Genomic DNA, 22,571 nt, shown 5'->3' with positions numbered 1-22,571 from the left:
TACCTTTAGATTGGCAGTTCTTAAAGGAATTCAGTAGCTGAGAGCTGAATCTGAATTAAGGATCCGAAGAGCAAAAATATAGATTCAGGATGGTTAAAGGTGACCCAAGAAAACTAGCGATAGGATGTCTGATTGATTTCCCGCAAACAACACAAAGGAGATAGTACATATCCAGTCAAACTTTGGAGGTTGGAAAACTATGTCTGGGGAAGAGAAATCCAAGCTTAGTAAATTTAAAAGGCTGACAAAATTCGGAAGTGAAGAATGATGGGCTCATCAAATAGCACTAAAAAGAGGAATGAGTCCTATGTTTTCAAATGGTCACAACGCAGCTTCTTCCTTCTTTATTGAGAATTTCACTCTAAGATCAAGCCTTGTGGCAAAGCCTTTACAGATGTAAGAAAAAAGAAAGTTGGTAAAGTATGGAATAATCTGAGACATGGTGAAAAGCAGCCTTATAATAATGTGCTAAGTTGGAAGAGAGTTGTGAGATGTTTAAAACATATGGGGATGTGATGGGCGATGTGATCTGTGGTGAGGCTGTTTGCTCTATAGCCTTGAAAAAGAGAAAGAAGAGAAGCTCTTAGAAAAGAATGAGATTAAGGACAGTGATGAAAAAGCTGTATAATATTCCTCTCCATGCAATCACTGAATAAGGGAAAAGCCATAAACAAAGGTTCTTTCATTTGAGATAATGTCTATTGCTTTACTAGTTTAACTTCCCAAAGTGGGTTACGATAACAGAACAGTTTCTAAACGCTCTTAGGAAATTGTAAACCAGTTGAATTGAAGGGGTTGTGGTTGAAGTGAGCACCTTGAAACTATGCCGAAAACACGTGTATTTCTAAACACTGAAAAGTGAAAAGCGTGTTTTTGCCCTTTCACTGTGAACTTTACTATTGTTCCAATGAAGTAGTTCAAGATGATTTGGGCACTTAAAAAACATGTCAAGTGGTGCTAACTCTACGGTTATTAGCTATAAAACCTTAGCTATTCACTATTTATGTCTATAAGTTATAAACACATGTGTGTGTGTGTGCACACACGTAATATACACACATGCACTCATCCCCGCCCCAATAAATTCTTGTGGTATGTTCAGATTGGCCATAGCCCCTTCCATGAGGTTGGATGAATTTGTACTGCAGGATACAGCCATTCACCTAAAGTGGCCTTTCTGTGAATAGTGAAGTAGCGTTTCTATGACCATTTTAAGGCAGGAAATAATACGGCACCGCAGAAGAGGTTAAAGTCAAGAAGGTATTTTTCCATCGTTAGGAGAATAGCTAAATAAATTGTGGGAACACATACTATGTTATAGAGTATGCCTGCTTAAAAAAATGAGGCAGACAATATGTACAGCCATAGAAAGAGCTCCAGGATATATTGTGATAAAAGCCAAGTCATAAAACAAAACGTGGAGTGTGGGCTTCCCTGGTGGCGCAGTGGTTGGGAGTCCGCCTGCCGATGCAGGGGACACGGGTTCGTGCCCCGGTCGGGGAAGATCCCACATGCCGCGGAGCGGCTGGGCCCGTGAGCCATGGCCGCTGAGCCTGCACGTCCGGAGCCTGTGCTCCGCAACGGGAGAGGACACAACAGTGAGAGGCCCTCGTACCACAAATAAATAAATAAATAAATAGGGAAAAAAAACCCCACAGAGTATGTGCTCAACTCAAACTTATCTTAGAGATGCTGGCTTTCCCATATAGCCCTACTGTAATCCATTATCTTATTTTGTTCATCACAGTAATTAGTACTATCTGATTGTATGCCATAGGCTTACAGTTTTGTCTGTTAAATTTATTACCTGTACTTTTCCATTAGGATGGAAATTCAAGGTCCCTGTTTAGTTTCCAGCACCTGGTATATTCCTGGCACAAAGCTGGCTCTCAGTGAACAGCTGTTGAATGAATGAACGAACCCCATCTATCATTTGCCTCACATATATCTGTGTCCCACATTTGCATATATACACATATGTAGGTAAAAAATGGAAAAATCTTTGATGAAATACACATGAAACAGTTATGTGTCCATTCCCCATAAGGGAAATTTTTATAGCTTATTCTATTTTGGTACTCTGTGAGCTTTTAAAATGAAAATGTACTCGTGTATTACTTATTAAAATAAATAACAGTAGTTTTAATAATGAAATTGTAGGCCTCTTTACCATCAACGAAGAGCCACTGAATGAAAGTTGAAAAGCTCTGTGGATCCAAATACTTATATATTCGCAAAACTTTATAATATTGACTACGTATAGAATGACAAAATATTTTTGAAGAAAAGCAGATCTACGCTTCACAGCAATTTACAGTTGTGGGTTAAAGCAATAAAAGGACAAACCAAAACCTATTCCTTCAGGAGACTGGCGAGAGGGAGCGAGAGGGAGAGAGCAAGAGAGAGCGGGAGAGAGCGGGAGAGAGGGAGAGGGATCTTAGTAGCAGATTATGCAAAAATCAAGTTTTGATTGAATGTGGGTGGAGGAGGAATGAATTTACTTGATTTAACTTTTTCAGCAGCGATTTAGTCATGCAAGTGATGGGCTGAGTTCACAGATTAGCTTATCTGAGAACGTATTTGTTGGCGTATTTTCCTTAATTGAACTGGGCAGAGTGGTGACCCCAGCTGCGTTGCTATGTGTCACTTTAGATCCTGGTTAAGCTGTTTCAAGTTTGTCCTTGGGGGGAGGAGGGGTTTCCATGCAAATGCTGAACTTGTGAGATAGAAAAACCTCATCTCATTATTTTGCCAAGAGATGGACGAGAAAACGTATCCAGGTAGTGTCTGAGTTTTCTTTCTTTAGTCACCCAGGCTTCAGTGTAAGCAGGAAATTGTGGATTGGGGATGGAGACCCGCTTCCACTCCAAGAGCCCAGACCACGGCTCTTAGTTTTGGAGTTAGTGACTTTGGACAGGGCACAGCCCCTGCTGGTCTCTGGGAAGACTCCTGGGGGAGTCTGCCCTCCCCCTCCCCCATCCCCATCCATCTTTATTTCTCTCTTCTTTTTCTTGCATCTCCCTTCCTTTTTCTCTGCTACTGGTCTCTCAAACATCGACTGCTCTTCAGACAAAACAAACTGCTGATCGTGGCCATGCTCAAAGTACAGTTCCATGTGTCACAAGAGGTCACAGAAAAGGTCAAAAGGAGGTTAATTCACAGTCAGAAGGGAAGAGCCTTAAGGGGTATGAGGTTTCCGTTTGAGGTGATGCAAAAGTTCTGAAACTAGATACTGGTGATGGTTGCAGAACATTGTTAAAATACTGACTGTCACTGAATTGTGCACTTTTAATGGGTAAAATGGTAAATTTTAGGCGTATTTTGCCAAAATTTTTTTTAAAAAGGGAGAGGATTTTTCTAAAGTGATGCCCACATGTACAAGTTCTCTCCCATTTCTTATGTTCTAAATTTTTCATTTGAACATTCAAGAGGGCTTCTAAAAAGGCACCCAACCAAACGTAAACGACTTGCCGGGGACCTTGTTTATATGAACGAGTCTGTGCCGGCTTATGTGTGATCCCTCAGCTGGGTCCTGCTGTGGCTGACAGCTTTCGGGAGGCTTTTCTGGGCTGAATGGGGATGAGCATAATAGGCTGGAAAAGGCATCCAAGTAGTTTTCTTCGGGCAAAGCATTAGGATGTGATACGATGCTATGTATGTACATGTAAGACCTAAATACGGCGGAACTTGACGATCAAGAGAGAGATTTGGGGGTGTCAGGATTGAGTCTCCATAAATAACTTCTACTGATTTCCAGTACAAAACGGGCCTCTACTCACGGGTTACTTTTCTGGATGTAAACCCTACAGCTCCGCTGCCCTACATGCGTCAGTCCCACCAAACCAGCCAAGCATTAGCAAGTAATCGCAGGAAGCAATTCTCCAGTCTTTCAGCAGGTTAGAGCTGCGGTTAGGGTCGGGGGTCCTCTTGTCTGGGTTGGGCTAGTAGCTCTGAACTCTGGCAGTGCCAACCAACGAACTGTCTTCCCTGCTATTACCCCAGCTCCGATCCCCCCTTAATTCCACTCCTTTCCCCTCAACTTCTAAATGGAAGTTTATCCTTACGAAAGAGCTGAGCCTTGGTTCTATGCTATGTTCGGGGTGTCCTTCACGCTTACGTTGCTCTCTCAGATACAACTAAACCTTGAGATATTCTGGCAGAAGAGTTTTGGATGAAGAGCTACCGGGGTATCTACTAGTGAAGCTTGGCCCTTCTTGGTCTGGGTACCTAGAACCCCTTACCTTAAAGACACAGAGGGAAGAGGAAGGGATGACGTGATTGGCTGATGAGCCGATCACGTGAGCACACTGCCTCCGTGCATGATGGGAATGATAAACAGAGCAGCCCACTCAGCTCCCCCTGTGCTGCCCTGTGTGTACCTGGGATGTTTATACACATTTCTTTCCTGCAATGTTTCTTAATCCATTTTGCACCATAAGGGTACCTTTCATGAGAAAGAAAAGGCAATTACTATTCAAGTTTTGCAAAAGGTTAATTGACATTTCTGAATTTTATTACTCTAGGAAATCATGCAAAAATAGCCTGAAAGTGACGGTCAGTTTATCATCCCGGGGCATCAACATCCTCATTGATCTTTCTCCTCTGCTCTTCCTCAGGATCTTTCTCAGATCTATGAAAACCACTTGACGCTTCAGGTGTAATTCTGTCCCCCAGGTACTAGGACAGTAGGTCACCTTGATCTGAATATGCGCTTACAGGTACAGATATTTGGTGTCAGTGACACAGTGACGACAGGAAAGATGCCCCTTTTAGATCCTTAGATAAATAGTCCTAGTGGCCAAGATCTCACTTAGGAAGGAACATTGAGAGTGAGACGGAATTAATTCTTTCGAGATGGAATTAATTCTTCCTAAATTCTTTGTGGTTCCAACCCTACTGCTTTAATCTTAAAATATTCTGAAAATGTCTTGCTGTTCTAGAAATTTCGATGATGGTTTCCTGGGCTTTACTAAAAACATCTCAGGTCAGTATCGCCTTCTGTTCTCTGAAATATTTTCAGAGAGGAAGGGTTTACTTTTTTCAGCAGTTGAATGGCTTTTGTCAGGAACCCCGTTTTCTCTGTACCCCCATCTGGGAGATGATTTGTGCAGGCATCAGTGTAGACCTAAGCTGGACCCAGCTCCTGCCACCTCTGCTTTGCAAACTGATCTTGATTCCTTACAGTGTCACTACGAACTCAGTGGCCAACAGCCCCACTTGCTGTGCTTACTCAGCTCCGTCACAGCTTTAAACATTTTAGGACCTCACTGGAGAATCTGGGAAGAGTGTGAGCTAGAAAGGTGACTTTTTGGATCATTTCGGGGGAACTGCCAGTCCCTTGGGCAGGTGGCTGGAGGAGTTATGAAGACACTCCGGGGAGTCAGAGGTTCTCCAGGGTGACTTTATTCCATTGTTCCAAGTCTGGGTGCAAATTCTTAAAATGGTTAGCCTAACAGAAAGAATGTTTCTTCAAGGAGCTTTCCTGTCTGTCTACCCCTAAGAATCCAACCATACTCAAAGCAGCCACTGTCATGGAATCTGTCTCCAACTTAGAGCTCTCGTGGTGCTTCTCTGGTTCTGGTCATTTCACATTTTCCTTTCACGTCTGGTCCTTTATATTATACTCACTTTAGTGGCTCTGTTCTCTTTTAACCTGTCTCTTCAAAGTAAATAGGTCTCAAACCACCTCCCTCTTTCAACACGTTGCACCCTTTCAGTCCCTCCTAATCGATCCCAGTTTTTTACTTGGGTCTAATCTGGAGGTTCTCCTACCTTTTATCACTCTTTGAGTATTTTCTCTTATTTCCTCTTTCTCTCTCTTCCATTCTATGTGTTCCACTAAAAATGAATGATTGAGAACCTACTGTACACTCAGTGTTGAAGCAGGAAAATAAAAGTACAAAGGATGTATTTTTTCAATTATCTAATGTATTAAAGATCTTTTAGTCCTGTGATGGAGCTGCATTTTCTACCTGTCCCATTTATTAATTCACCTTATTCCATTTTTAGGCTCATTAACTCTGCTGCCCATTGTCCTGATGATAGTAAGTTAGGACACACATGGCTGGTGCCTGAAGGAGCTGTGTTCACTTAAAGACGTACACTACCTGATTACCTTAGATATTTGCTTATTCAGATTTTCATTTTCTTGTTCACTGCTGTATTTGCAGAGCCTTGCACAGCACCAGACACAAAATAGTGCCTTAACGATGTCTCCTGAATGAATAAAAGACTGTGGGGCTGATACGGAATGAATTCTGGACCTTTTAAAACTAACTGGATTTTGGTTCAGAATAATTTTTAATTTTATATATGGCATGTCCACTTCTTTAAAATGCTTTGAATATTTTAATATGCTTTACTTTTTTTTTTTTTTTTTTTTTTTTTTACTGTACGCGGGCCTCTCACTGTTGTGGCCTCTCCCGTTGCGGAGCACAGGCTCTGGACGCGCAGGCTCAGTGGCCACGGCTCACGGGTCTAGCCGCTCCGCGGCATGTGGGATCTTCCCGGACCGGGGCATGAACCCGTGTCCCCTGCATCGGCAGGCGGACTCTCAACCACTGCGCCACCAGGGAAGCCCTATGCTTTACATTTTTAAAAATAAAATTTTAAAAATAAACTACAGTTTTTATAGCTTAATCTTTAAGGGTTGGAAATGAGAAAATATTCATTGCTTTAAATGCTTGTTAATGCCCACGAGGTCATTTAAAACTAGTGTCTGTTCTCTTCTGAGTGATGGGAACTAGCGTTTAGCTCCACGTGCTCTGCGTTCAGAGTTGCTCTTCTGGTTTAAACCTTGGTCTGCTACCCACTAACCCTACGACCTGGAGCCACTCATTTCCCTTATGTTTCTGCTTCCTCATCCCATAGCCTGTCAAACAGGCACGATAATTTAGCAAACCTCATAGAACTGTTAGGAGGAGTAAACAAACTAACATTAGTAAAGAGCTTAGAATAGTACCGGCCACCTAACAAGAGTGTGCAAAGTCAAAAGAGACCCGGAAGTGCAGCTGATAACAGTACCTACCTCAGATGACAGTCGTGGAAAGTATCAATAAACGAGACATTTGTAAAACTCCTAACAGTTCCTGGGTACCTGGTGAGTGCTCAGTACATTTTTATTATTATTTTCTATAAAGAAAACCTATGAAGATAGTATATCTATCGTCAAAGGTTTTAACGGGCACACGTCAAACCAGAGAACAGCTAAGTGATGTGCTCTACGACGTGACACAGATTGTAAAAAAAAAAAAAAAAAAAAAAAAGCGAACATCAGAGAGAAGGAAGGATTATGTGCTCTGGGATGTGAAAGGAGGCTCCTCTGGCCAGAGGCTGGGGGAGAAAACGAGCCAGTGCAGGCTGTGGCGGAAGTCATGGGGGTAGATGGCAGTTAGCAGGGTTGGGCCATGCAGTCGAGGCCCTGGGAAGCCTGCAGGTGTGCTGGGTTGTGAGGCTGGCAGTAGGGAGTCTGCCCGTGGGTGCCCTGGGGAGGGGACTTCTGCCCCCCCTGAGCACATGCTTCCCTGGGCTGCGTGCTTAGGACCTCTTCTGTCCCTGCTTGATGTCCCTTGTCCCAAGAACTTACTACTTGGCTTTCATAGAACTTTCTAGAAATTGCATTTCTTCTCTAGAATGGCTCTGCCCCCACGGAAAGGTCTTCCTGAAAGGAAATGAGAAGGGAGAGAAGAATTTCCCCTCCCCTAAATTCTCTCGGCAGGTGTTTGATCGCCACTTGTCCAGAGCATTAACTCTCTTCTCTGTTTTCTTTGGAATCGAGTAAGTTGTCATTTACCAAGAACAATGATAATGGGCCAGATCCTATCAATGATCCAAGGTCACCAAAATACTCTCAGTATATAGGTTCTTTTTGAGTTGCCAGGCTTCATACAAAAAGATGCATCTCGGGCTTCCCTGGTGGCGCAGTGGTGGAGAGTCCGCCTGCCGATGCAGGGGACGCGGGTTCGTGCCCCAGTCTGGGAAGATCCCACATGCCGCGGAGCGGCTGGGCCCGTGAGCCATGGCCGCTGAGCCTGCGCGTCCAGCGCCTGTGCTCCGCAACGGGAGGGGCCACAACAGTGAGACGCCAGCGTACCGCAAATTAAAAAAAAAAAAAGATGCATCTCCAGTCTCCAAAGGATGCACAGTTTATTCTCAGGTTTTAAAAACTCAGTTGAGCTTTCCAAAGGCTTAGGATATAATGAGCTAGTTTTCAGTCTTTTTCAGCCTGTGATCTTGATGTTTTTCTATATCAGCTTTGGAACAACCAGTGAGTTAATTAAGGATGATCACTTTGGTTATCTGTAATCTTCACTTAGAGATTTGTTAAAAGAAGTGATATTTTTGAAGATATCTACACACACGGACAAAAGGGTCACAGTCATACAGGGTGTTGCATTGGCTGCTGAATCTGCCCCCTCAAATGGGAGTCTTACATATGAAACTTTACAAATACCATATAAATGCATGTAAGAAAGAGATTATCTCCAGAAAATTAAGAAATTCCTTTCCAAAAAAACTATAGTAGTTTTAAAGAGTGAATAAAGGGAACAGAGAGAGAGAAAATTGACAGTTTAGTATAGCGGAACTCAATAAATGCTAATAATAGCATATTAGAATGATATTTAGGGAAGGTTTTATATAAGAATTTATACAAAACTCTTTTTAGATGTTCTTCTTTTGGCCCTCAGAAGATCAAAGAAAGCTGTGAGGAGGACATCTTTGTTAGAGTTAGAGTCTGACATTTGAGCTGACTTATCAATTAACCCTCTGATACCTTCCAACAGATTCTGACAATTCGTGGGCCAATTTCTATACAGATGAGGAGGTGGGTGGGAAGACAGTATTTACTAAACCATGTCTATGGGTCAGCTCAGTTATATTAACTCATTGCAACCATACCACATTCCTCTGTGGTCAGTATTATCTCAGTTTTATAAATAAGGAAATACAGGCTCAGAGGGTAAGGATAAGTGAGTCGCCCAAATTCTCTGACCCATGAGGACAATGCTAGGATGCAAACCCGCCCAACACCTCATAATATTTTTCCATTTATAGTAACTCCCTGGTCTCTCCCTCTAATCCCAGAACAGTCATGAGCTTTCAAATTGGTTCAGCTCTAATTCTTGAATCCATATCCAAAGGACAAAAACTGAATTTAAGTCAAATTTACTATTTTCAAAGAACCATCCAACATTTTACGACATTTCACAAATTATATTTTGTGATCAAGTCAGTTTGGGGAAGACAGAACTTAAAAGCACAGTTCACCTGATTTTTTCAGTACAGGACTTCTTTGGGTCTTTAATATACTAATGTGAACTCTGAATCTCTAAGGGGAGCATATTACAGACATTGCTTCCCAAGCTAGTATTTATTCACATATTCATTCATCCTTTTATTTTGCTAGAATACTTCAAGGGCTGAATTTTCTATGAAACTACCTTTCTTTTCCTTTTTTATTTATTTATTTTGGCGGTACGCGGGCCTCTCACTGCTGTGGCCTCTCCCGCTGCGGAGCACAGGCTCCGGACGCGCAGGCTCAGCGGCCATGGCTCACGGGCCCAGCCGCTCCACGCCATGTGGGATCTTCCCGGACCGGGGCACAAACCCGCGTCCCCTGCAACGGCAGGTGGACTCTCAACCACTGCGCCACCAGGGAAGCCCGCAACTACCTTTCTTAATAGTGTGTCATCTTGGGCAAATCACTTTACCTCTTTGCACCTCCATTTTCTACTCTTCAAATGGAACTAAAGATATTCCAAAGGTCCCTTTAGCTTTAAAAATTCTATGGTGCAGCCTCTCTCCTCCCCCAAAGTCTAGGCATTTGTGCTACCAAGTGAACTTGCTAAGGATAAGATTTTCTGAAAACCGTTCATTCATTCACGAAACATTGATTCGTTGCCAAGCACTATGACAGGTTTTGAGGACAAAAGGACAAGATACAAATAACATGAAGATACACTGTACTCAGGATGAGGCCGTGATATGATGATAAACACAGAGGAAGAGAGCACACACATGAACTCATGATACAATACAGGAAGACAGTAGCAACATGCATAGATAATAGACTCGCACGAACCGGTGACTATAAAACAACTCAGTAAGAGAGAACAGAAATACGCCTAGATAATAAAGACTCGCGGAGGACCTGCCTCCTCTTTGCAGGGGTTGAGTAAGGCTTTCAGGAGGGAAAACACCCAGTGTCTTAAGGGATGGGCCGGCATTCCATGAAGGGAAGGTACTCCAGGCAGAGGGGACACAGGAACAAAAAAAGCATAGGGGCTGAAGCAGCATGACGTGTGCCGCGATCTACAAGAGTTTGGCAATTGTTAGAATGTAAATAAAGTTCAAGGCGGGGGAGCATTCGCTGTAAGAAGTAGGCAGGGCCCGTTGTTGAAGGCCTTCTCTGTCAGATGCTTGAACTGGGTCCTGTGATGGAGAGCCAGTGGAAGACTTGGAACAGGGATGCACCGTTTTAGTTGTGTGGAAGACAGATGCAAAGAGAGAAAAGAGAGGTAGGGAGGCCAGTGGGGAGACTCCTGCAGATGTCCAGGACATAGACAGTGAGCACCTGAACCAGGAGACTGACAAGAAGAAAGCAGAGGAAAGGATGGATTTGAGACACAGTTCACATTTCATAGGTACAACCTGCTCAGCCTGATGGATTAGAGGAAAAGGGGGAAGGAGAGAGACCACCTCTGCTGTGGATGATGGATACACGCTGTCTGTACCAGAGGAGGAAAATCATGTGATGTGATCAGTTTGGGACCTGCTTAGTGTAAGGCCTTTCTAAGATATTTGTGGATATGTTAAAATTGGAGATGCTCTACCACAACCTTTCTCTGTGCATCAAACTCAAATGGAGATTTCATTTTGAGGATTCGCATTGGAGGATGACTCCGTATTACTGGTTATTTGATTTAGGTTGTCGGGATGTTGCAAATAAATGGCAAGTTTATCTTTAATAGAAATGTAATTACTAATCAAAATTATAACTAAGTTCATTTTACTCTTATTTAACCATGGAGCCATGAGGCACACAATAGTGTTTATACTTGCGGATTTAAGTGTAGCTGGTATTAAATATATTTTTTTGTTGAAAGACAATCAACATGACCATTAATTTAGATTATTTTTTTACCAGTATTATAAAATGTAATTTAAAATATTCTTCTTTTTACCGAATCATTGAAATTGTTATAAAGTGAACTAAGGAGACTATAAATCTACTCTGAACTTCATCTGTGCCAGGCGTTCAAAACTCTGCTATACCTCAAATCGAGGAACTAACGCCTCACTCTTCACTGCTGTCAAGATGAACTGAAACATTTTCTGAGGGGCTCTTACCATTTCTCTCTGAATGCAGGATTTTTTTTTTTTTTTTGCCACATGACTTGCAGGATCTTAGTTCCCCAATGAGGGATCGAACCCAGGCCCCGGCAGTCCTAACCACTGGACCGCCAGGGAATTCCCTGAACGCACGATTTAAAGCAGATTCTGGAAGGATCTTTCTGTAGGGGTAGGAATATGGTCTGTAATAAGAACTGACTCCAGTATCCCTCACTGGAAGTGATATAAGCATGAACCAGGACCCAATTCATTTTTGCAGGTCTATCAGCAAGTAGTTGCAGACATCCTGAAAGGAGGTGATAGGAATTTTAACGGAAGAAGAGGGTGAGAAGAAAGAGTAAACACGAGGGAAAAAAAAATCTCTTACCAGGTTCTTGTTGTATTTTGTGGTTGTTTTTAAACCAGGTTATCTGAGGCTCTGGGACACCGTTAGCGTGACAATCTAAAGTCATAGAACTGCTGATAGCCACTGTGTGATCACTGAGGTTTCGTAGGAGGTAGGGTGCTTCCTGATCTAGTGAATAAAGAAAGGGAATTGTTATTACTCGTCAATCTTATTCTTTTATTATATATGCATATCAACATTTTAAAAGTAGAGAGGAAAACAGCAAAACTCAACTATAAGTTTTCATCCATATTTTATTCCCTCAATTTCTCCTCTATGGTTAGCCTACTGCTTCCTCCTTATTAGGTTACTACGATAAATTGAAATCTGTTAGAACACAGGAAAATCAAGAACTCAACTCTGTATTTTTAGATTTCAATATCAAGGTTTTTGCCTGGCCAACTAGTTTCCTTCCTTTCTTTGAGAGAAGCTTTTTCTAAAACCTAAGGATTTTGCATGATATTTTAGGAACTAAAAAGGAAACAGACATGATTTTGGATATCGGCTTGTAGTGAGTTTTTACACAAATACAGAGAGTTATAGTAATGAGCTAATCGAATTTTGTATTTTTGTGTTTCACTAACATGTGAGGGCGTGTTTGTGTCACTCAGCTGTCAGTAACCTAAACTGTAAGCAGCAGACCAAGTGGGAGAATTTCTTGAACTTTGAAGCTTTATTGATTATCTCTTTCCTCCAATCCCTTCCCAAATGCAAACGAACAAAGGATTAATTCAAGAGGCAGAGGCACAGATTTGTAGTTTTTGCACTATATAATAGTACAAATATTGTATTTTATATTACTTTCTCTTAAAACATACAAATATGATACAATTTATTTTAATAAAATGCCAACCAATATAGTACAACAAAATGGATTTAATACATTAGGATGCAATACATTACAACATTAAAATCTCACAGAGGGACAGCAGTACCCCAAGGCCCCCGTGAGTACGTGTCTCTTTTTTTTATGGAATCAGTCCTGCTGATGCATATACATTCTAGTTGGGCAGGTGCTGGATTGGTAACTCAAGCTTCCACGGTCAAAGAGTAAAGACAACTCCTGAAACCTTCCCCCCCCTCTCAAGTCATCCTTCCCCACCCCCCCCACTCGTTGCAAATCCTGGAAGACAAATCAAAATAGTCTTGACATCACTTACACATTCTGCGTCACTGGTTTCAATTACACAGTCTGAGCTTTCTCTGACCATTCCTCATCTTATTGTACTAACACTGTGAAAGCAGCTTAGGAGTGATTACAACGCTCTAAGAGATGACACCTTGCAATGGCTCTGATTCCATGTCCCTGCAGGATTCTGCCGAGTCCCCAAACCTTTCTGTTTTTATTCCTGCAGGGAAACTCTCAGGATTAGCATTCATTAAAGCAATTGAGAAATCTCAGGTTAAGAAGTATATTACCATACGACTTTGAGAACATGTTGACATAGCATGACATGGCAGGGTGGCTATCTGTTAGGAGAAACAGATTTCTCATTCCATTTTGATTTCCATAGCTTATCATTAGTCTTTTCACATTTTATACAAAATGCAATCTGAAGGCAAAACAGACTTGAAGGAGCGCTAATTTATAAACTCGTCAACTATAGTGTGAAATGAGTGATAGCAACGATCCTTTGGCCTGTTTCAGTGTAGCCTTCCTAGTCTCATCTTGCGCCCCCCCGGCAGACCCATTTTAACAGTTCTGGGTTTACATTCTGTCCAGTCTGTCAAATAGTTTTTCCTAATTGAAAACGCAGCCATGTATCAAAATCTTCCATTTTGATAATTCTTACATGCTCGATCATTACAATTTTGACATTTTTACACAGTCAAGACCCCAGACATATCAGTGAAACATGACAAGAGAATAAGGAACAGTATCATATTACTACTTAGCATCTTTTACAGCCAACTTTGACACACCTCATTTAAAACTCAGAACAGACCCCGTTCACTGAGTTATACTTGTAATAGCTTCCTCTGGCACATTTACTGTTTCCCAGGCATTAAATATGATAAAATAATCTATCATTGTCCATAGGTCTTATTAGAAGAAGGCAGTCTGAATACATGGCCTGCCACACCCGAATTATTTTCATGGCTACAAACTGTAACATCATCAACACAGACAGGATTTGGCTTCCCTGACAGGTGTGTTTGAAAACAATGCTTATATAAAAGAGAGCATCTCCTTTTAACATAAACGTCACGCAGAACTCCCAAAGGCCCTATCTGTACTACACAAACTTCAGACGAGAGAAGCAGCCGGAAGGCTGCAGAATGAACAGAGAATTCTCAATGAAATACAAAGTTCATATAAACATGTCTGAAACATACAGTATGATGATTTTTTTCTTTGTACCCATTTCTGGAAAAAAAAATTCTCATTTTTGGCAAGTTTCAAAATGACCAATCAACCAAGGAATTGTTTTTTAATCAATTCCCACTTTATAGTAATCTACTTTGGCATTTTAAATAGGAAAGGGACCTTGAACCCATATTTTTAAACCTAAGTTATTTGATGGAAATAGCTGCTTTCCAAAGTTTAACAAAGGGGAGCTCTCAAACTGAGAAAATCAGAATGAACGGACTATTTCTGCTGGTTATCAACAGCCAAAGATTGCTCCCCACCAGGTCCTTTTACTTCTCGGCATTCGAGCCCAAGAGATCTGCCAGGTCCCACAGATACGTACTTCCGATTCTCCATTTGGAAAGGGGACCGAGGAACCAGCCTCACACCCTCTACCCCATCTCAGTCATTCTCCGTAGCAGGCTCTTGGTTCTTTCTCTATTTCCCCATTATCCTCCCCTTACACCACACCTCGAAGACTAACTAACAAAAATCAAAACCCACCCAGTCCTTTCTTTTCCTTTTTGAAACTCTCTCTATGGAATTCTTCAAATTATCTCTCGGAAGTACTTCAAATCATCTTCTGTAACTACTAAACCCTTCCCCTCCCTAGGAAAGGATAGGTTTTGCATGTCCATTTCACCATGTTTTTCAAAAGTACTCCCTAAACCATTTCATTTGCTTTCTCAGCTTTAGTAAAAATTGAGCCTCCCGCCCCCCCCACCCCAGGTCCTCTGGTACTAAGGCAGTTTCCTGAAGGAACACACTGACTTATAATGAACAAAGACACCAGGCAAAAGACCCATAGGTAAAGTTTCCAGATACAATTGATTATTCTTTCCTTTGGGCTGACAACTTCCAGGTTACTAATTGTTTTCAGAGCATTTGGGGCTCCATAAAAGTGCTATTGTTTACTCCTTCACATTTGACAAAAGCAATTCCCACGTGAAAGACAAGTTGAGCCGTGGGACAGAGTCTGTTACCTAAAGGAGGAAACAGTCTGGTGAGTTCCCAAGCCTGAAAAGCTGTCATATTGTCACCTCCTACTGAACAGCCCAGCCACTGTGTTCTAAGCCATGGCTATTTTGGTCATTATAGTTTGTTTTCCAATAGTTCAGGCAAGTCACATGTAATGATCAATCATAAATGAAAACAACAGAACAACGCATATGAAATTGGTGAAAAAGTCACTTTCCCCAGGAAAAAAAATCCTATTCAATTTGCATATGGAGAAAGTGGACTTTTTTTAATGGACAAATTTGAGATTGACATTTAGAAGAATGCATTAAGCCTCTGGTCACAAGAGCCTTTATTTCCTTGATAAATTGATCATGGTACACAGCTGAATGCCATCCATTGGACAGGATAAAGTTCTTTAACCAGGGACAAAAATATTAAAAACAAAGGCATGAGCCACTTTTGTTCAGGTGCTGTCAGTGGCTGTGTAGTCCACTCAGAGGCAGTGAGGAGAAAACCCACTGGACTTGTTGACTAGCTACTGGCATTGCAGGAGAGAACGGGGCTTCATCTGGGTGGACTTTTGTAATTCATACTGTGATAAAGCTTTAATACCTCTGAATGACACCAACACCTTGCACCTCTGGGGCCCATCTCAGACGCTCCAGTTTAAAATTAATGTGCTTAATATAAAAAAAAAAAGCATCTTCAAATAAATAAGCATTATAACTTGCTATCATCCAGGTGCTATTTACAAATCAAAAGCAGATGTAACAGTACGAAATAAAACCAGGCAGAGGTCCGTCAGAGTCTCCGATTCAACTGTCCTCATTCTGAGCTGGCCAATGAACCGATTCATGTCCATCTTTGGCAGATACCAGCATCTGTTTAAATTATTCGGGTTTGGCAGCTTGGAAACATAAACATAAAAAGAGGCGGGCATTAAAGTGGAAGGAAAGGATCAGTCCCGAGTTGTTGTCTATCAGGCAGGAGAAAACAGCAAAGAGCAAAACACACAGAGAACGCACTGCAGGGATCCTCCAAATCCAAACGTGCACCAGGTCGGCCCCAGAGAGCGGACCCCTCAGCCTGAACGGGGCGCCCAGAGCTGGGGGTCCCGGGGGGGCTCAATGTTACTCCTATCATGGCCAAACTCATTTTGGGAGGAGCTTCTCCTCTGAGCCGGAAAATGAGCAACAGTGACAATAAATCAAGATGATATGACACAACTGTTACTTTGTAATGAGTCCTTTAATGTTTTACATTACTTTGTGAGGTACAATCATTCCTTGTGCTTTTAAATTTGGAGATCCGAGAGAAAACAGCCTTTCTGTTGCAGTGCTCACCTCTAATGGTCACTTCTTTCTTCTGGAGGATTTCTTCCCCTGTGTACATGTTCCTGGCTCGGCAGGCATAGGTGCCCGAGTCTTCCAGGGAAGCGTTCTTGATGACGAGGTGGAGCGTCACGGAGTGCTCTTTCGTGACGGCCGTTTTCTGCTTGCGGATGCTGTGCTGCATGGTTCGGTTATTCACTGTCCGCAGCAAGATCCAGGTAATGTCTCTGTACAAGAACTTGTTAACTGTGCAGGACAGTTTCAGGTCCTCTCCTTCCGTAGGCATTTTTTCCAAGTTAACGTGAAATCCATTGGGCACATCTGGAAAAAAAGAACAAAGGACTTGAGTGCCTAGGAAAATCAATGTCTCATCCTGAGGACATATCTCATTCTAAGACAGTCAAGGATCTTGAGGATTGTTCCTACACAAATTCATGGTATTTATGGTTTTTGTTTTTAAAAGGGGAACGATCAGACATGGCAGGTAGGAACCAGCTCAGTTCGTTCCGTCAGAAGCGAGGCAGGAAATGCAAAATAGGACGTTATTAGGAGGGTACGCTCATTTGCTCAAAATTGCTCTTCAAAGTGGAATGCTTTTTTTTTTTTTTTTTTTTTTTTACAACTTGGGATGATAACCCATTGCTTTATCATGTGCAGAAGTCCTCCTGGTAAGTGGGCAAAATAGGGAAGGACTCTAAGAGGAGTTTGTACTAGAAACCACAGGTGCTTTGATAGCCAAACTTATTTAAGTTGTGAACAAGTGAGAACAGGAAGTCCCAGGTCTGCGCTAGGAGACTCCAGTTAACACTTTACTCCTAAACTTTGGGCTGACGGCATCCTCCTCCTGCTGCTGGCCCATCGCTCCCCCTGCTCTTTGCTGGCGCCAAGGGGTCCTTGCTCAGGTCCCCTTTTATGGTGACTGCTCTACTCAGACATAAAAGAGCAAGATTTCTTTTTTTTTTTTTTTGCGGTACGCGGGCCTCTCACTGTTGTGGCCTCTCCCGTTGCGGAGCACAGGCTCCGGACGCGCAGGCTCAGCGGCCATGGCTCACGGGCCCAGACGCTCCGCGGCATGTGGGATCCTCCCGGACCGGGGCACGAACCCGCGTCCCCTGCCTCGGCAGGCGGACTCTCAACCACTGCGCCATCAGGGAAGCCCAAAGAGCAAGATTTCTTCTGAAAATGCGGACAGCTAATCTCGAAGAGTTGCTAGATTGCAAAGTGGGGGCAGAAGGTTTCTAAATCAAATCTGCTCTTAAAAAACATATGAAACATTTTCCTAAAAGGACTGCATCATTGGAAGTCATTTTCTCCAATGTCATTCCCAGGTAACCTTCTTCTCCATCTTCTTGGCGCCTCTAGCCACAGCTCACGAGCTCCCCTCCTCAGCTTTCTTAACCTGGACCATCATTTAGCTTCTGCACTGAGAGTTCCTTAGTCTCCTTTTGGACCATCTCACCAGATGATTTTTAGAATACCATTGGTTGTTACTAGCCCTGAACTGGCCTGCTCTCAAAACCCTCCCATCGCTTGTTACTAGCGGCGTATCTGTACTTGAGCAAAGAACTGGGGCCAACATTTCACAAAGAACTTTGAAGATGAAAAGCGCTATGTTATGCTATTATTATTATTATCCTTTGCACACAAAGCTATAAAGAAACCTTTAAACCTTAAGGGGACAATAGTCCAAAATTAGATATCATATCAACTCTTTCCTAAATCTCACTTTGCTTGTTTTTCTGATTTTTCTGGGCTCTGGCTTTATTATAAAGTGTCACGTCTGAAGAAATGCCAAAGTATTTCTTTGGGAGCCGGGGGGTAGCAGTGGTTTACGAAGCTGTCAATGACTGGAGAGAGAGGAGGCCAGTGGAAGTTTTCCTGCTTTTAAAATGAAAACCTAAGAATGTGCCAGAAGAGGCAGAAGCAGCTGACCATAGTTTTTTAACATAACAATAAGGTGTCAGAAATAACCCCTCTAATTCAGCATCTTTTTATACTTGGGACACTTTCCAAGCATGAGGAGTTAAACATTAGCCATCAACTTTTACCCAGATACTAGGGCAGAAGTCTTGTGCACTGGTTGCAATCATATTATTTCTGAAAAGACGGTAGGCTTCCATTTACGAAGTCCCATCCTGGTAGTCAGAACCCAAGTGGGTCCCAAGTAACACCACTGAGATCATGTAGAGAGTTTCTATTTACTTTAGTGATTTGAAACTTCCTGTGGAAATAGCTCACAGGTTTCCTGGTGGAAGATTTTGTTTATCTTTGCCAAGCACCACCAGGAATCTCAAAATAAAATGCATTTAGTGACACTGGGAAACCAGGGAGATAAGGCAGCGCTGTTCCTGTTTCACCCTCAGTAATTGCTAACACACCCAGAGTCATGCTGAGTGCCAACAGAACAGCAAAAACACACACAGAGGAAAAGAAAAGAATCGAATCCGTTTTCAGGTCCGTTTCTCATACGGGGACACTGTTAGGAGGCTGATTTGGTTTATGTTGTCAGATGGTACTTAGAAATGATCTATTTCTCAGTACAGCCCCTGCACTATTCTTTTCTGATCCATGGAAGGTGATAAATAAGATGTCCTAAACTAGGTAATGAATCCAGAGGGATTTTTCCCTTAATTCATGTCGATTTTTTTTTTTTTTTTTAGCCTGAGTACAAAAACAGACCAAAGAAAGCATTGCCTTCTAACTCTCAAAATGAAAACAAGAAATCTTCCCACACTTAAGCCTCTGTTGCAGATTCAGCCCAGGCTTCAGTAGCACCAACTAACACTCATCCATCCAGCACATAATCACATCCACGGCGTCTTAGGAGATGTGGTGGAGAAGACGCCACCCTTGCTCAGGAGACATCCCACCCAGGGTTAGGTGAAAGGGTAATGTATTTACAGAGGTGCACACCTGGGGGTGGACATCTTGACTTGATTGGATCAAACGTGTGAATTAAGTTCATGAAAGAGACAAGCATAGACATTAAAAGGATGAAAGGTATCTCCTTTGTCAGGTGGAAATAAAGGCTTTACCTCAACTAGAGAACAGAAACAGCATTCTCTAAAAAGAAAGTGAGTGGTGACTAGAAAGTTTGGCTCCTTTCAAATAGATACTATGGACAAGTGAATGGCAGAGTTGGAGTAGAAGCTGTGGAGGATGCTAATAGCCATAGCAAACTGGTTCACATCAGTTCAGAAGGCAGCTCTGTTGTATTTTAGAGAAGGGGCAGCATGATTAAAATGAGGATCAGTACAGATCCAATTCTAGATCTTTTGATTTTGAGCAGTTCAATTTTAGACAGCTCTTTTAAAGCACGACCTGCACTAGGTCGAGTATAAGCATGGAACAAATATACATTCATTTTTCAGAAAATCGTCATGGAAGGTGCAACATTCCTAAAGAATATTCAGTCTCATCTCTAGTGAGGCAAAATCTCATGACAGAGGTTTGAGTAAGAAAAAGAGAAGAGTTTTAGAAGTAATGAATGTAAGTAATCTATGATTACCCATCAAGACTAGAATTTTTCAAAACAGGGAGCAAAGCATTTAGGAGAATTACATTCCGGGCAAGGGGGACTTGATTGGATGAGTTTGTGCTCAGTTTTAAGATGAAATTTCTGGAGGAAAAATGTCGTGAGCTTCGAGTTAGGTATGTTGGAAATAGAATTCCCATCGCTCCTTTCAATGGATGAGGAAAGGTCTCAAGCACCCCGTGGTTATAAACTGGACGATATGGTGGGAGGCGAAGGGGGACTGCTGCCTGAGTTCCGCAGGTGGTCAGCCGTATCAGCTGGGGCCCTTGCAGCAGCCATGCTGTGCACAGATACAGGCCGGAGCCATGAAGCACTCGGGGGAGGGGTGGGCTGGATGTTGGTGCTGCAGTGAATAATGGGCATCGATGAACCTTCCTGGGACTCGTATGGTGAGGGAAACGAGCAGGGCGTGCCCTCAGTCAGGGCATCCTCTCCCAGTACTCCCTTCAGACCGAGGCAAGGGGGCTCTCTGTTCAGGCTGTACCCCTCCCCACAATGGAGAGAGTCTAGCGGGTGAGGGGGGGGGCTGCCCACACAGAGCCTATGCTATCCCCACTCTTTATCTTTCGTGGGGCCCCTGGGGCCCCAGAATTCCCTGTAAAGATGGTCCCAAGTCTGCTTCCAGACTGTCTCAGACCTCTTCCCCCTTCGCTCTGTCTGTCCTCCTGAGGTCAGACTGCTGGGCGGTCTGCACACTGACAGGGCCCAGGGAGACTGTTTGGGGGAGGGGTGGACAGAGTTTGGAGGTGTGGCCTGGGGAGATCATCCCCAGGAGGATAGGGCCCCTTACCGTGAGGGCCGAGCCCGGAGTGGAAGGAGAAGCAGGGTGAGCCGGGGGTGGGCTTCTCCTGCACCGTCAGGCACCGTCACACTCTGTGCAGTCCCGGAACTCTAGGTTTGTGCCTGACTTTCCAGGTCACCGTGAAAGTATCTTTGTCCACCAGAGGCTACAACATATTTCACAGCTTGTTCACGTGATTCAGAACTTGTAAGTGGTTAGACGTATAGTCTGTGGGCCTCTGTTGGTCTTCTCGCCTCGATTCTGAAAATGCCAGGGCCAGCCTGTCCTCTTCTTTCTATGGATTCTTTGTACCCACAGGACTACCTCAAGTCCCGCTTCCTTCTCAGAGGCTTAGAGCAACACTCTACAATACAGGGCTACCTGTGGCTACTGAGCCTTGAAAGTATGGTCAGTGTGACTGAACTGAATTTCATCCAGTTAGTTTTATCTTATTTCAACCCTGATTTTTAAAACCGAAGGGATGTAATATTTTAAAAAATACTGATGATGTGTTAAAATGATAACATGGGATCTGTTAGGTGAAATAAAATGAATTTCACCTTTTTCTTTTTACTTTAAAAAAAATGGTCACTAGAAAATGTTAAATTATGTATGTGGCTGACATACTTTTATTGGTGGAATTGGCTTGGCATTGGCTAGCATCTGTCACGTTACTTCTGCTCATTCCTTTTGATACTAGGATACAGGTAACATTTCTTCTTTGTGTCCACAGCGTTCAAACCGTCTTCCTAGAAAGACAGGGCCTCCTTGCTATCTCTTTGAATGCTCAACACAGAGTTGAACTGTCCTGTTTAATAGTTGGTGCTCATTAAACTTGTACAAACGTATTGAATGTTAAGAATAGAACAGGAAAGGCTCACTCTTTTGTACTCTAAAATCACAGAGACAGTGGCCTTGTTGCCCCCCAGATATAAAGGACAACACAAACCTTTGGACTTAATTAGTCTAAATCATCTGAGGTTGATTAAAGAAAGAATCAGTCTGTGTGAAACTGCTCTCTGAATCCTTCTCTAAATAAAGGGCTTTTCCTATTTGGAATGAACGCAAAGATGATTTTATCTCCGCTTCTCGAATATTGAGGGTATAGGGACTGACTTGGTTTTCAGAGGCTCTCCCGTGTGCCCCTCCACCTCTCTCAACCGCATTTCCTCATCTGGAAAATGCAGGGCTATCATGTCGAATTATAGCCCCTAGAAGTCTCTTCTGGCTCTGACATTCTGTGAGCACCTACCCACGGATCTCTCCCCTGGTACAGCTTCTCTGAGGGTCAGCTAACGTGCCAGAAGGCTCCCTGTGACCTGGCAACCCATACTTCTCATGCAATTGGACATACCTGTTTCTTTCTGGAGAACTCAAGGCAACTGCCACAGCCTGTCCCAGGCAGTGCGAAGTTTCCAGAGAGTTGGCCAACTGCCCAGGTTTTTTCAGAATATTGGGGGAGTGTGGAGCCAGGCAATTGTTTTTATACTTTGAGCTACTTACTTCCTTCCTGTACCCATGCAGGGACGTAGGGAGTGCCATTTGTGTCCCTTGGAAGTTATAAGATTTGCAGACACCATCATATTTAAGGTTAAAAATTCTGAAATGCTACCAAAAAAACAGCACACTAAGAACGATCAACCAAGCTCAGCTTCAGATTTCTTTAGGAGAGCCTCGTGTGCCAAAAAGCTGAAATTCAGTTGTGAAACATTTGCTGTACAGCAGAAATTAACACAACACTGTAAATCAACGATAACATCAATTTAAAAAAAAGTTGTGAAACAGTTCGCCTCTTGGGTTACAAAGATGTCATCCCATGTATTAGAATTGGTTTCCTTGACTGTTACTGAACACCCACTGTGTGCCAGGCCCTGTGC

The 22,571-nt window shown here is 42.8% G+C and overlaps 1 protein-coding gene across 3 annotated transcripts in view; it reads right to left on the bottom strand.

The window, feature by feature from the left end:
- Positions 1–22,571, bottom strand: part of FLT1 (fms related receptor tyrosine kinase 1) — a 172,824-nt gene that overhangs the window by 59,253 nt on the left and 91,000 nt on the right. The window contains exons 13-14 of one of the 3 annotated variants that reach the window (XM_067713588.1): positions 16,391–16,699; positions 11,720–11,866 (exon numbers count right to left, since the gene is read on the bottom strand). In XM_067713588.1, coding sequence (XP_067569689.1) covers positions 11,720–11,866; positions 16,391–16,699 — 456 coding nt within the window. Of the gene's footprint in view, positions 1–11,719; positions 11,867–12,488; positions 15,955–16,390; positions 16,700–22,571 lie in introns of those variants that run through there. The other 2 variants (XM_067713589.1, XM_067713590.1) reach the window with 2 other exon arrangements.

The sequence above is a fragment of the Pseudorca crassidens genome, chromosome 18, assembly GCF_039906515.1.
Source record: "Pseudorca crassidens isolate mPseCra1 chromosome 18, mPseCra1.hap1, whole genome shotgun sequence".
NCBI lineage: Eukaryota > Metazoa > Chordata > Mammalia > Artiodactyla > Delphinidae > Pseudorca > Pseudorca crassidens.
The sequence above is the reverse complement of the archived record's forward strand: the minus strand, read 5'-3'. Positions and strand labels throughout refer to the sequence as shown.